At 36.7% G+C, this 16,279-nt stretch overlaps 1 protein-coding gene across 2 annotated transcripts in view; it reads right to left on the reverse strand.

Annotated features, from left to right (window-relative positions):
• Positions 1-1,073: 1,073 nt before the first annotated feature.
• Positions 1,074-16,279, reverse strand: part of LOC128203179 (E3 ubiquitin-protein ligase MIB2-like) — a 30,389-nt gene continuing 15,183 nt past the window's right edge. For both annotated transcript variants that reach the window (XM_052904473.1, XM_052904474.1), the window contains 11 exons: positions 15,684-15,867; positions 15,145-15,389; positions 13,747-13,895; positions 13,306-13,462; positions 12,428-12,582; positions 11,960-12,086; positions 10,119-10,221; positions 9,478-9,566; positions 5,970-6,157; positions 5,282-5,514; positions 1,074-2,678 (listed from right to left, as the gene is read on the reverse strand). In XM_052904473.1, coding sequence (XP_052760433.1) covers positions 2,635-2,678; positions 5,282-5,514; positions 5,970-6,157; positions 9,478-9,566; positions 10,119-10,221; positions 11,960-12,086; positions 12,428-12,582; positions 13,306-13,462; positions 13,747-13,895; positions 15,145-15,389; positions 15,684-15,867 — 1,674 coding nt within the window. In that variant the 3' untranslated portion in view covers positions 1,074-2,634. The remainder of the gene's footprint in view (positions 2,679-5,281; positions 5,515-5,969; positions 6,158-9,477; positions 9,567-10,118; positions 10,222-11,959; positions 12,087-12,427; positions 12,583-13,305; positions 13,463-13,746; positions 13,896-15,144; positions 15,390-15,683; positions 15,868-16,279) is intronic.

Genomic DNA, 16,279 nt, shown 5'->3' on the forward strand with positions numbered 1-16,279 from the left:
TTTAACAACCATTCTTTCACATAATCCTTTGAAAACATAGTCTTCAGCATCGGTTCGGGTAAAGTTTTCAGTATCGATAGGGTAATACATTATATGTAAAAAATAAATGAGACATTTTTGGCTGGTACAAAGCCGATTCTTGCTTGTTTTTCCGTATACATGTTATGATTTCCAAGCATAGATGGGGACACATTTAACTTGTGTGGTATTTCAAGAAACAAACATGTGATATTCACGTGACACACGTGCGCTATATGACGTTATTTATTTGAATTATTTGAGTTTGATTGTCTTTATTTTCTCTTTATAGTATCTAAATTTCATAACAGTACTATAATTTATAAAATAAAAGGCCTTTTTATCAGGTCTAGTTAAAAGTTGTGTTGTGTGTATCAGCGCACTAGGATTTTCTTTTCTCGCACCCTAGATAAGTAGATCCAATAATTTAACCATGCTAGAAATTCTAATCTTGCCCACGGGCGAAGATAAAATGCCCGTATGGAACTCCTTTTTAATGGTCAACACATTGTAATTACCTCCCTTGTTGAAGACTGTCGTCTGTAGCATCATGGAAACCTAGTCTTGTGGCAATATTTAGAACGCTAATTAATTATTTCTCGCTTCAAATGTCACCATAATACAGTTTTCACGCACCTTTCTAGAAATAATGCTCCACTCTCCTTAGAACTATTTAAAGAGCTATTTGACTGTTAACATAACCTGAATCAATGCGCACATATCCATGACAACCACAAATTATCACATATACATACGCAATTATTTTCACCAAGCACAAAAGAGTTCCATCAAAAAATACATTTTTACTTAATTTTGTTTTACTTGGGTGGGAGAAAAAGCATCTACCATAGTCGCTCGTGTAAGATAGGTTCACCCCGACTCTCGCGCAGGGTGTTTTGCGGAAATTCGGTAAACCTCGTTTCCGCAAAACACCCTACGCTCGGGTCAGAATGAACCTATCTTACACTCTCGGCCATGGAAGATACTTATAATCCTATCACATAATAACATTCTGATCAGCCATTAAAGGGAAAAAATCAAAACACATCTTTGCTGAGACTATCACTTTATTGAATGATACTCGAAAAAAATGAACGAATACATCACTATCAATAAGAAAGTCCTTTGTAGCGGGACTCGTAGTCCTAGCACAAGACTAAATCTAACAAAATATGGAATAATACAAATACGTTCATGAAATACATGTATAATATGCATGCACTGTTAGCCCAATATACAAAATCATACTTCAAAGTCTTTTATAGCGGGACAAGTAGTACCAGCACAATACTAAATCAAACAAACTATTGAATAATACAAATACATTCATGGAATACATAATATGTACGCATTTTTTTCCCAATTTACAACCTAATACGTCAAAGTGTTAAAAAGGGGCCAACTTGGCCTAACCGTAAAAAAGTAAGATCAGTTATGCCAAGTTGTTATGTTAACACCCTTTATAGAATACCGGAAATATTTAATTGAAACACTTTAGCGTCTTCTTAAACGGCATTTTTTTTTTGATAAATCAAAATTGTAAGATTAATTATTTTTAGGACATGCTATACCTTAAAGGAAATGATGTCATGAAATCGTAACAAATTTTGACCTCATTTTACCGGATATGACGTCACAATTTAAAAGAAAGCAGTTTTCGTTAAAAGTATAGTGTATTCGTTGTGATTCTTACTGCATAACGTCTTAATATGCATTATACATATAAACAAAACTGAAACGATCAGATGTATCTGTAGTTTTTAATTGCTCGGATACTGCATTTTTTGAGTGCATGTGACCCGGGAAATGGTCTTGCATTGTGGTATTCGGATCATCGCTAGAGCAGCTGATACAGGTATGTCCGTTTTGCTATTTGTTACTAGAGAAACATATGAAATAAGGAACCTGACACTTGTCATTAGACAATAAAGAATTTTCGAAACAACATGGACAATACAACTAAAAAATACAGAATTGTGTTCATCTCGTCCAGGATATATGTTAGCAAAAAGGCTCGATTATTGACATAATTTCTGAACTCGTTGAACAAAATTCTGTATAGTTATCGTGACAGATATAATCCTATATACACTAGATAAAATTAGCTATATGCTGTATTCCGTAGAATATATGTTTGTGTTTGTACAACATTCAAAACTGAATGCATGTCATGGCCATCATGTCAATGTTCTTACGGGTATTGGTCAAAGGTTATATGCCGATTGACCAACACTTATTAAACAATTAAAATGCGTGTACCTCTGAGTGTAGTAGTAACTATCTATAGGGTGTTACAGGGAAACATTTCATTAAAAGTCAATAAAACGATATCACAAAGTAGTTCCGTAACAAAATAATTGCATGTACATGGACAATTGCATAAAACACACAAAAATCAAAAAAGTAAAACAAAGAAAAACCCACACACATATGGTTTTCATAAAAACATCAATAAATGCAAAAAGAAACCTAATATAGGCATACAGATTGGAATCACTTCAAGGTCTCCATTTCGAATATTCAGGAATATCTCATATCACAAGCGCGAATATACAAAGTCTATTTCACAACACAAATTGTTTCTGTGTAAGATCTTCCACCAGAGTCGCCTCCCACCTACTGTACCTTGCAGGAATCCATGGCAACTAAGCGATTCCCTTCTGTAAAATACAAACACCCATATCATATCATAATACTGTGATTTTGTACATGTTAGAGGTTTATGGAATGCGTGAATTTATATAAATATTTATTATGATGTATGTGTGGTCCGCCTGTGTGGTTTAAACGTTGTATACCCCACGTTTAGTGTATGTAAGGCCTTAGAATTTTGCTTTTAAACCTGCACACTCATGTATTGAATAAAGCTACACTCTCACAGATTGAATAAAGCTCGGCACTCTCACAGATTGAATAAAGCTTCACTCTCAGATTGAATAAAGCTCTGCACTCTCACAGATTGAATAAAGCTGCACTCTCACAGATTGAATAAAGCTGCACTCTCACAGATTGAATAAAGCTCGGCACTCTCACAGATTATATAAAGCTGCACTCTCACAGATTGAATAAAGCTTCACTCTCACAGATTGAATAAAGCTCGGCACTCTCACAGATTGAATAAAGCTCGGCACTCTCACAGATTGAATAAAGCTCGGCACTCTCACAGATTGAATAAAGCTCGGCACTCTCACAGATTGAATAAAGCTTCACTCTAACAGATTGAATAAAGCTCGGCACTCTCACAGATTGAATAAAGCTCTGCACTCTCACAGATTGAATAAAGCTCGGCACTCTCACAGATTGAATAAAGCTTCACTCTCACAGACTGAATAAAGCTCTGCACTCTCACAGATTGAATAAAGCTGCACTCTCACAGATTGAATAAAGCTGCACTCTCACAGATTGAATAAAGCTGCACGCTCACAGATTGAATAAAGCTGCACTCTCACAGATTGAATAAAGCTGCACTCTCACAGATTGAATAAAGCTGCACGCTCACAGATTGAATAAAGCTGCACTCTCACAGATTGAATAAAGCTCTGCACTCTTACAGATTGAATAAAGCTCGGCACTCTCACTGATTTAATAAAGCTTCACTCTCACAGACTGAATAAAGCTCTGCACTCTCACAGATTGAATAAAGCTGCACTCTCACAGATTGAATAAAGCTGCACTCTCACAGATTGAATAAAGCTGCACGCTCACAGATTGAATAAAGCTGCACTCTCACAGATTGAATAAAGCTGCACTCTCACAGATTGAATAAAGCTGCACGCTCACAGATTGAATAAAGCTGCACTCTCACAGATTGAATAAATCTGCACTCTCACAGATTGAATAAAGCTGCACTCTCACAGATTGAATAAAGCTCTGCACTCTCACAGATTATATAAAGCTACACTCTCACAGATTGAATAGAGCTTCACTCTCACAGATTGAATAAAGCTCTGCACTCTTACAGATTGAATAAAGCTGCACTCTTACAGATTGAATAAAGTTGCACTCTCACAGATTGAATAAAGCTCTGCACTCTCACAAATTGAATAAAGCTCTGCACTCGCAAAGATTTAATAAAGCTGCACTCTCACAGATTGAATAAAACTGCACTCTCAGAGATTAGATAAAGCTTCGCTCTCACAGATTGAATAAAGCTGCACTCTCACAGATTGAACGTTTTTGCACCTTTTTTGTCTTAGAACGAGCAAACAATTATTCCATTACAAAGAGGTGTTTTCTATCTATTATAGGATTAAAGACACCCATCGCCTTAACACAGTTAGGACGCTTTGTTTGTCAGCCAAGGTCTTGTTATAATAAAACATCGAGGGTGCGAGCAAAACTGAAATTAGTTATTATATAAATTCAGGTAGTTAATACAATCTAGCAGGCACCCTCAATGTGATCGCATCAATGTTATAACGTGCTGCAGAACAATTATAAATAATTGTCAATCAAAATAGTGATCGCTTACTTTTAAATTAAGATTTCCTAAATAGTCATAATTATAATGTTTTTCAAATAATGTAGTTTTCAATATATATGTGCCAATTTAGCGTGGTAGTACATGTATGTTTTAAATATTTCTTTTGGAATCCATTTGAAGTTATTTAGATTATAATTTCAATCATGGGGGTTTCGGTCAAGAATCATATTCAATAAATATAAAAAATATAATAGGGTTATTAGTAAAGCGTTTTCATCCGGGAGGTTGTGTTCGACTCGAGTGGATTTTTGCAGATTCGGATTTCACGAGGCGCAAACCCAGTGAAATCAAAATCTGCAAATATCCACAGAGTCGAATACAACATTCCGGATCAAACGCAGTACTAACAACCCTTTCATTATATACATTACTGGTTAGATCCCTTAAAAGCCACATGTTTTCATAATAAATGTCATTTTAACGACGCACTATTTTGTTTTATGAAGTCATTTTAACATTGCGCAACGATACTTGTTATGACGTGACGTCACAAGAGTGGAATACGGCCTTATTGCACTGGAGTTTGAACCGTATTTTGCGATATGTATTGCGTGTGGATTTATAATGGTTATATAATAAAGAAATGTATAAATATAAAAATTTTGTTGTTAAACCGCAAGTTAGTTCTTACACGGTTAACACACATTCTACGTGTAACCGTTTCCATATAGGATTGACTAATTGAACGAAAACAAAGCAAACACTCTCTAAACAGTACAATGGTTGTAATATAAACGTCTGAATTCGGAAAGAATGGTAAAACAGAAATATACTATTTACCCATATCATAGCGTTCCAGTATGGGCACATGGCATCGCGGACAGTCACGGACGCGAAACGCACACTGTTTACACAGGACACGGTGACCGCAAGGCGCAAACTTGGCATCCGCCACTTTCTCCCTGCAGCCTCCGCATGGAAGTGGCAAATCCGTGAACAGCTGCGCTAACAGATCCATTGCAGTCTGTGGACGTCCTCCACCAGAGGCGCCACCACCGCCACTACTCCTGGCGCTTTAAAGATAATGCAATTATCTTCGTTAACATTTATGTATACAAAAGCATGGATGCTGACATATCCATAAATATTTCTCTAAAATTGCATCATAAAAACATCAGGCCCATACCATCTCTTTTCTAGATGATTTAAAAGCTGGATCAAATAATTTACTAGAATCATAAATCAGTGTGTGTATACCACGTGATAAATTACGTCATATATGCTACGTCGGAAGGCAATATTTTGCTTAAAAGACTTAAATCAAAGATAACTTTTCTTTTACTACACCATTTTAAATAAAACAAAGGGCAGTCTATAAGATAGACCCAGATAACCCAGATCATAGCGTTCCTGTATGGGCACATGACATCGCGGACAGTCACGACTGCGAAACGCACACTGTTTGCACAGGTAATTGAATTGATCAACTCATAATTGAACAAAACACTAGTAAGAGAATCATGCATACTGTTTGTTTGCATAACTCGTTAGCGCGTTTCGCATGCGTTCATCACTACAGCTTTGTAGAGCGGTCCGTCCTTTCTTGTTCATGATGGAGACGTTTGCGCCTGCTTTGATGAGCAGGCAGCCGAGGTTTGTTCTCTGTTGAACCTCGGCGTCACGGGTTATGCGCATGCCGAACAATAGACGAGCAAGCTAAAATGAGAGTTATAAACACAGTTTAGTACGGAATAGCTCGGGAAATGTCCTATAAATATTCATTTCATCTGGAGATAAAAAAAAAAACAATAACAGACTAGAACGGTAAGGGAAATGACTTTTAAATAATCTTCTCTATTAAAGATAATGTAGGAAAGAAACAGACACGAACAGTATAAAACGGTACAGGAAATATCCTATAAATACTCTTCTCAACTGGAGATAATGTAGGAAAGAAACAGACACGAACAGTACAAAACGGTACAGGAAATATCCTATAAATACTCTTCTCAACTGGAGTTAATGTAGGAAAGAAACAGACACGAACAGTACAAAACGATACAGGAAATATCCTATAAATACTCTTCTCAACTGGAGATAATGTAGGAAAGAAACAGACACGAACAGTATAAAACGGTACAGGAAATATCCTATAAATACTCTTCTCAACGGGAGATAATGTAGGAAAGAAACAGACACGAACGGTACAGCACAGTACGGGAACTGTCCCATAACTCTTCTCTACTGGAGATAATGTAGGAAAAATACAAACAAGAACAGTAGAAAACAGTACGGGATTGTCCAATAAATTATCTCCTGTCTGGAGATTATGTAGGAAAATTACAAACACGAACAGTACAGAACAGTACGAGATTGGCCCATAAGTACTCTTCTCTACTGGAGATAATGTAAGAAAATAACAAGCACGAACAGTACAGAACAGTACGAGAACTGTCCCATACATACTCTTCTCAACTGGACATATTGTAGGAAAATTACAAACACGAACGGTACAGAAGAGTACGGGATTGTCCCATAAATACTCTTCTCTACTGGAGATACTGGATTATGCTTTGTATGCCTTAACTTATCAACACAAATATTCATTCAGTAAGCATTCCCGCTTGGCTCGAATTTCCCAAGGCTCGAAGTATTTTGGCTTGTCGTTTGGAGATCGAGCCAACGGTCTTCGACTGAATAATACACGTGTTGTAATAAATAGTTTCAAAATGATTGTCTATTAAGATATCATTTGGGTCAACTTTTGATGGCTGATGGCTTCATATTATTTTGGCATGACTTTATAGAGTTTAAGAGTAGTTTTCGAATATATGAAGAAATTATACCAACATCTGTAATTATAGACACCCTTTTTTGGCATTGACCTGTGCAAACTAAGTTATTTCGCGTCCGTCTTGAGATGAAATGAAGTGTCAAACTATTGCAATAACTTTATATAAACATATATATGAAAGATTGTTTGTTTTAAATTAAGATTGCAATATATGTCATCTAGTAAGCACCAAAAGCTATATTTCACGTATTGGCGTATACGTACAATGAGTGAAATGTTTACTTTTGGTGTTCGTTAGGTAAAATATGCAGCGATTTTACACTGATACAGTAATTTTGAGATTCACTGAAAACTATAAGAACAGACAACGTCATTAAGAAACGAGCCTTCACCGTTTTTTCCACCATGCCGCCTGCCCATCACCCAGTTTGTATTGCCATATCACCACTGTTTGTCATTGCGGGCCGCTGCAGCGGCCCGCTATATTTAAAACGTGGTAAGTAAAAGGTTTATGGAGACTTAAGAACTCGGTTGAAAATATGCGTCTCTTTTTCCTAAAAAAATCAAGTACTTTTGAGCTGAAAATGTAGACACAGTCATTTTTTTCCTTGAATACATGAGTTGTCGTTCTTACCATAATGATTGTCTCGTCATTAAATAAACGGTGTTACTTTTGACATTAATAATGTAGACACAGTCTATTTTTTATACAGAGTTGTCTTTCGTACGTTACGTTTCTGGGCACGTACTAAAGTGCTGACGAGTTAGCTGACGATATAGAAATTGAGTAGAGTTGCTGACCAATTGCTGACCATATAGACAAAGAAGGAAAAAAAATAAGTTTTGAAATTAAAGATTTTTTAAGACTTATTTTATTTTATTTATTTTATATACTCCTTAAAGTGTACGAAAAGACGGATGTTTGTCTATTTTTATTGAAAATGGCAGTTCATTGAAATGAATTGAGTATATATTTTTTTTGCTGGTTTGGTGAAAAGATGAGAATATATCACGGATTAAATTACTTTTTTAGGTGTTTCATTTACAATTGTTTGAACCAATGATTTTAATTGTAAATGTGGCTTTAAATGTTAGCCTAACAACTTGTGGAGAACTACATGTATCTGCACTACATCAAAGAACGATCAAAAGAATGTTGTTTTCCATCCATTATTGATCATTTTAATTAAGAAATGAGTTCTCTTTAATCTGTTGTATGTTCGAAGTTGTTTTGTGGAAAACAAGGCAAACTATTGCTAATTAAATGTTTATGTGATGTAAAAAAAGCATGAATCATTAATGGCGAAATAAGTGTAATCTTTTCATTTTTATTTATTATTTGTTCATTATTTTGTATAGTCCATTAAGCCTCAAAGGCATGTTGTCACATTTCGCACAAAGCCCCTTGGGGTGTTGAATTGTTGTATGGTCATTACATTTCATGGTGCAGTGCATATAGATGACCAATTACTGCCTCATTCAGAATTAAATGACATTTTTTTAGCTGACCAATGTATGCTTTAGGGAATCTCGATACTGCCGTATTGATAAGTTACTGACCAATTCCTCAGCTGACCAATGTAACATATATGAAAACTTGACTTGGCAGTGTAAAGTTAGTGTCAATTTACATAGTGATTTAACTAATATGTTATTGAAACTTATTTTCAATATAAGTAACTAAATGTCCCGAGATTTGTTACTGAATATAAGAATGGGTACCAAAATAAAAATGTATTGTTACAACTGTGCTAGTGCAAGAACTGTAACTTTGGTTTGTCTTATTTATGTGTTTTCTTGAGTAAGCAAGAGACATATTGATTTAATGCTGTCTGTCACAAAACATGGTCCCCTGTTAAACTTATAGTTGTACTGAAACCTGGAAGAAGTGTTTAATATAAACTGTAGTTGTGCATAGACTAATGTTTTACCAAAATAGGTCTCTTTGAATTCCTTCATAGCCTTGACTCGACATCAGCCATCACCAACTTCAAAATATTTACATGGTAGATCGGTTTGTGGGCCCGCTGTGATACTTTGTATCACAGTTTTTCTTGTATTATCTTGTTTATGCTGCAGATGGCGAACCCGTTTATAGTTTACAACCAACATCACACGAGGGCTTAACAGTTGTGTGTTTCTACCCTGCCGTTGAACAGTTCTGTGAGAAATGTTACAAAACCTGTATATAAAACTGTTTCAAAAGATTTTTGCACAAAATAATACTAATAGATTAGCATACCTGCTCAGTTTCTTCGCCCTGTCGCCTTCCCATCACACAGTTGTGTAGTGGCGTATCTCCATCGTCGTCCTGAACGTTCACGTTCGCGGCTAAAACACATGATGAGTTGTTATGTGGGTACCAGGTCCATCACGTCAATTTAGAAGTTAAATAGTTTAAAATGAAAATGGCCGCGTGTCCATCCCCATCGATGTAAACACACAAGTACATGATGTTAAGATTTAAATAACTTTTTTGACTAAAAATATTTGAAATTATTTTTCACACGTTTAAAGATTATGCTATTTTCAGCTTCTACACGTGTGAACTAATAAAGATTTGTATTTTAATGATGCAATACATGGCTTAAATGTCGTTCTACAAATTTTCGTCAAGTTTACATTTTGGCCAAGGATTGCATCATTAAATAAACGCAAATCTAAAATTTTCCACACTTGTAGAAGCAGAAAATAACATGGTAATTTATACCCTGATAACGGTTGTGAAAAGAAACCAGTGTGTCAAAATAAGTACAGATGTTTTTTAACAAAGCTTATGTAATTATGTATTCCGTACCCCTTATGACGACAGCATTACGTCACTAATACACGATTTAACTACAACTATTTTTGCCGTGTATTGAGACTTTATAGTTTACGTACACGCTTCGATGAGAACCTGCGAGGCCTCCAGGTGCCCCTGATGACAGGACAGGTGGAGAGGTGTGTACTTATTGATATTTCTCGCATCCACATCACACTTCATCTACAAAAACACATGAGGAGAGTATGAGAACAAATATACTGTAAAAAGAAAAATCTGTGCTGGCTTTAAATGTCCTTGATGGCAGAACATATGAAGAGTTGTGTATCTTTTTTTTAAACCTGTGTAGACTCTAGATGCCACTGGTGGCAATAATTGTTGATGATCCACGCCACACTACATCTGCAAACATACCTGTTGAGAGTGTGAGTAAACATAATATTGAAAAAATGTATGTGTGCTAACTCTAGATACGGCTGATGGCAGTACATCTTTAAAAATAATCTAAAGCTACAAAACTGGTCTAGATGCGTTAACATATATTGGACACAAAGGTTATGACTTTTTTTGAAAATTGTTATAGCTAATTTGAACAATATAACCTTGAATTAACAGGAATGCGCTATTGTTTTCATTATATACAAGTTATGTGAAGGTTACTGAACTTATTTCGTCACTTTGCAGCCAAGCAAGGCATTCTGACCACAACGGCCATTTTCTATCAAAAACAAAATCAGAAGTCGTTCGTAAAATTTACAATAATAGTATTTATTACTTGTAGCGTTTTCACGTGTATTCTGTATTACTAAGTATAATTTGATTACCAGTGAAGGGTGTTATTGAGCAAATAATTAAAAATTCTTAGAGTAAAGTCATTAAGTATAGCTGCTGAATTGAAATTACTACGCGATCTTCTTACAGCGCAATTAAATGAAAATAAGTGTGAATCGTCCATATATATACATCCGTGGTTGTTTTCGATGGAATCTAACCGAGGTGATCCGAATGCCTAGCATGGTACAAACTCGCTTATGTTTTTACTCTACTTGTATTTAAATCCTCTTCTCCAATAAATAATGTTGTAATGCACTTTTGATAAGTAAATTAAAAAAATAAGCCATAATGATTTTTGAAGTATTTTTGGCAAAAAAGGGCCGTAACTCCTAAATGACTATAGCGATTTCCATGACTATCGAACTTGATCAAGATTTTATGGTCACAAACATGTGTTTAAAGTTTGGTGATGATTGGACAAACGGTTTTCAAGAATTAGATCGGAAACAATCTTCGGGACGTATTTTTCAAGTCTTTTTTTGCAAATAAAGGGCCGTAACTCCTAAATGACAAAAGCGATTTCCATGGCTATCGAACTTGATCAAGATATTATGGTCACAATCATGTATGTAAAGTTTGGTGAGGATTGGACACATACTTTTCAAGAATTAGATTGGAAACATATATTTTTGAAGTATTTTTGGCAAAAAAGGGCCGTAACTCCTAAATGACTAAAGCGATTTCCATGACTATCGAACTTGATCAAGATATTATGGTCACAAACATGTGTTTAAAGTTTGGTGAGGATTGGACAAACGGTTTTCAAGAATTAGATCGGAAACAATCTTCGGGACGTACGTACGTACGTACGTACGGACAGACGTACGTACGGACAAGGGCAACCCTATATGCCGCCACTTTGTGGGGGCATAAAGATGGCGTTCAGGGCAAGAATTGTAATTCCTCGAACATTTTAAATTGTTCATAAGAGTTGAATGTTTATTTTTAGCTTATTAAGAATACACTAGATTTTACATTTAAATGAATTAATTGACGTAAAATTATAAGTCCGAATGTGAAATAACCAAAATTGATTGCCTTTCCACATATAAAAGAGGAAATGAACAATGTACTCGGTTGAGTAAATACTTCAGCATTTTCGAGAAACTAGGATCTGACTACATACCCTAACGAGCGTCTTGATCACTGCGGTATTGTCATTGATTGCTGCGATGTGGAGAGCAGTGTAGCCGTCGGTGCTTTTCCGGGCGTTTTTGAGCTCGGGTGCTTTAGTAAGGATCCGTTCAACGGCCCTAATTAAAGAGACACAAAAGTATATTGTATTCCTGCAAGACATACTAGTGATAAGAACAAAAAAAAATCATACTCTTGGACATAAAACATTCGAATGCAAATGGACATTTACAAAGTACATAACAGAACAGACCATTTATAAATCAGGACATAGGCCGAATGAAATACACAATGGTTACGACTACAAACACTCATGTTACATGTTTAACAATCATTTTATCAATGGAAATTGTAAACATAAAAAACATTAACTTTTTTGAGACAAATTTCATCGTCTATGTCTGCAAAACCATCAAGACCACAATAATTAAGTCATTATAGACAAAGCAAGACACCGTACATTTCATCATCTTTCATCGCTGCCAAGTGAAGCGCAATGTGTCCTTTCGCGTTTAGTAGTTTGAGATTTGCATCGGGCGCCGCTACAAGGAATGGGACGGCCGAGTTGTTCTTATTATGGATTGCGTCATGAAGAGGCGTGTCTCCTGCGGCGTCCTAAAATAGATTTTTGGGAATTGCTTTTAAGCTAGTTCAAGTATGCCACAGATGTCTATAAAACTATGGTCGACAATTTGGAAAAATAATTGCAGAATTGTTCACCTTGTTGATTGCATGACGACCGTTAAGGCACTAACTTAAACAAAATTTTGCAAAATAAATATAATGATTTTGTAAAAATAATATCCTTTAAAATTATCAGAACTCTTCAAAATGAGAATATTACACAAGTTTTCCTAACACAGAAACAGCGAACTTAACTTAATCCAGTTTTAAAGGACTTGCGATGTATCGATAATTTGGGGCCAGAGGCCGCATTCAATATCGTTCTTATACTTGTCCTTAGATAGGTCTCAGTCTATTGGCCAATTAATTGTAGTCTTAACAGTCTAAACAGAACACTTGGATTCTGATCTTAAAATTAAGGGAAATCTGATGCGGTTATTGAATATTCCCCCGGCAACTTCTTTTTGGGGTAAAATCAAGTTGATGTAAATTAAATAAGATATTTATCTTGTTATGCTTAAGATGTTTTGGAAAAGTTGGACAAGGAACGCAAACATTCAGACTGTGTCTTCAAAAAGGACTAAATCATCGTCTTTTAATTATGATATAGAAAATACTTTTTCCCCAAACATATCTATAAAATTGCTGTTATGAAGGCACTAAGGATATGTCCTTTTTACACATCGTCAACCACAACAACAATTATGCCCTAACTTGTCTGTTGGGGTCCGCCTTCCTGTTCAGTAGCTCCCGAAGGACGCTGTTTGCCCCGTTTGACGCTGCAAAGTGGAGGGCCGTCCGCCCGTTCGCATTCCACATCCGTATGTCTGCGCCTGCTTCGATCAACATCATCGAAACCTCCTCTCGCTTCCTGAAGATAATATAATAGGTTTATAGGTCTTTTTTCGGGCCAGCAATGTAACAAATTATAAAACACACGATATGAAATTTATCAAACAATTAGCACAAACTGACACACATACACAATGTAAACTAAAAATTGACACTTGCAAGGTCAAGTTCTCCATTTAGGCTCATAAAATGCGCATCAAAAGTGCCCTTTTTGAACTAGCACCCTGCCCGTTTCAAATCCTGACTTCAGCACAGCCGGAAAACGCGTTTTGAACAAAACATATTATTCTGCTGACAACTTACTTCATGAGAGCTGCCATGAGCGCCGTGTTTCCTTTCTCCTCTCGAAGGTTAAGGTCCGCCTTACACTTGATTAAAATATCGACCACGCCCTTGTGGCCCTCGTGGGCGGAGATGATCAAAGCCGTCAGTCCCTTGTGCTTCTCGTTGATCTTAAATATAGAGAACAACAGTTATTAGTGGCGGATCCGAGGTCTAGTAGTTACACACTTGACTGCCGATCCAGGGGTCGCAGGTTCGATTCCCCGCCACATAACTACAAAATATACAAATCGTCTTCCGAGAGGGACATTGCATGGGGTAGAGGGTCCAGTGTGACAGTGTTATATTCTGTCTTTGCACTATGCTGTGCGAGTATAAATAAGCTTACACACCACCACCGTTTATTCCTTAACCACGATTGGGTTTACCCTCGTTGCTGGAGATTATTGGAGCTGTATGACCTTCTTCCTTTGCTCCTCTTTGATATGAGATTTACAAAGGATTTAATTAAAATATAAATGTTGTCATTATGCCCCACATGTTTGAACATTATCAGAGATTGTCAGTGGTCCAAAAATGAAATATAATTAAATCATACCATATATCGAAGGCCTCACTTCAAAATGCCGAAGCCGCTTGTTTTCTGTTTCGGAATTTTTACATGACTAAAATCAGGCGAACCGCATCTAACTACAAAATGTAGTACGAGTAATAGTCCAATGAGAAAATGGTGTTGTATTGCGTGATAAAAATTTCGAGCAATAATTGGACATCACACAGAGAAGCAAAAATGCCGGATCTTAAGATATTGTAAGCAACAAAATTGTAACCTCGGCATTTTGTAAAAAAAGGTGTGATCAAATTACCAAGATTAAATACTAAAAACTTTGCAACTAAAAACATGGGATTTTGTAGCTTCGACATTTGGAAGTGAGGCCATCGATATGCTAAATGAATGTTAGGCCGCTAGTTATTGGTACCATGGCATGTTAATTGTTAATTGATGTAGTACTGACATCCATGTCACGTTATCACAAACACAAGATGTTGGAGCTGAGTCCAGCGGAATAACTCGGCCATTATCCAACATATTTGACCTCGGAAATAATACAGGTCTATAAAAACTGTTTATCATGGCGGCGCCCGTATTGAAAAGGTGCTGTATGCCAAGGGAAATAGAGGTAAATTAATGATATCATACCGGTCCTTTATCGGCTAAAAAGCGTTAGTACTCGAATTAAAATCATTAATTTCAGTATATTATTATCGAATGGGCTACTTAGCTTAATGAGTATTGAGTTAATCGCCGGCGGCCTAATCACATGTTCATATATCTTGATGCTTTTGCCCTAGGTTGGCAGAGTTGTTACGCACATGAGGCGTAAGTGAGTGACAAGATTATGATGCCAATATACCAACCAGTTTTGGTTGAGCTTTCAATAGCTTAATCAAAGAAGCCACGTCATTGTTGGCGGCAGCGGCGACCAGGTGTTGCGCGCCTGCGGCCGTCTGTGGTCTAACCAGAAAGAGCTGCGCTATCAGGTTCGCGAGCGCTTCGGCAGCCTCGTCCCTAGTGTCGTCGTCGTCATCATCACCGGTCTTTCCGCCACCACCCCCGCCGCTTCCACCTGAAGCTCCACCACCGCCACCACCGGCACCGGCACCTCAAATGGATTTTTCAATATACGACGTTTTATCATACAAATCTTATTTTGTATTTATTAAGTATATCCTCGGATACAATACTATACTATTGTTTAAGAAAAAACTAACATTCTATGCCACCGTCGCCCCTCACACCCGAAAGCCCATTCACAATTAGAATACAACAATATTCAGTATTTAGACAACGCGACTAAGACTTGATCCCACAATCCCTTCGTCGGGCGCGCCTAGCCGTGAACCAACGACCTTAGCAACTGAGCTGGTAGTTTTGATATAAAGTCATAGTAACCAACCCCCTGCTCGTCTTTCGCCGCCACCAGCGCCGCCACCGCCGCTACCTCCACTGAATTCCGAAACTGTTTGACCTGGTGCAGCTTCGCAGCAGGCGGGATTAAAAACGAACGCCTTACTGCCGAACGCCACGGCTACGTCCCCGTCAGAGTCAATCTTAACGATCTTCCCAACGGCTCCCAGTACCTGGAGTTATCATATTTAACTGTATTAAAAATGATTTACTGGCCCTAATTTCTTAAAAGATATTAAGCATAAGAAACTTAAGCATCAGACATACAGCCAAATTACTTACGTATACTTCATTTTACCATACAAAACATTGTTTGTCTTGAGATACTTTCATTTAAAGGCCCACAATGTAGGTTGATATTTAAAAAAAATGTAAATTGTAATGCATTATCATGTATAACTCATTTGTCTGTAATGCCAATAATGATAAAAACGAAAGAACAATTGATATAGGTACAGGTAAATTATATTAACCTTAGTAAATAATCATTAATTAATAGCTACGTGGCCATAAATTCCACAGACAAAAAAACGCAAACGAATCGCTGATATGTTTTATTTGTAATGAAATCATATGGGTTGTTTG

This window comes from Mya arenaria, chromosome 9, assembly GCF_026914265.1.
Source record: "Mya arenaria isolate MELC-2E11 chromosome 9, ASM2691426v1".
Lineage (NCBI taxonomy): Eukaryota > Metazoa > Mollusca > Bivalvia > Myida > Myidae > Mya > Mya arenaria.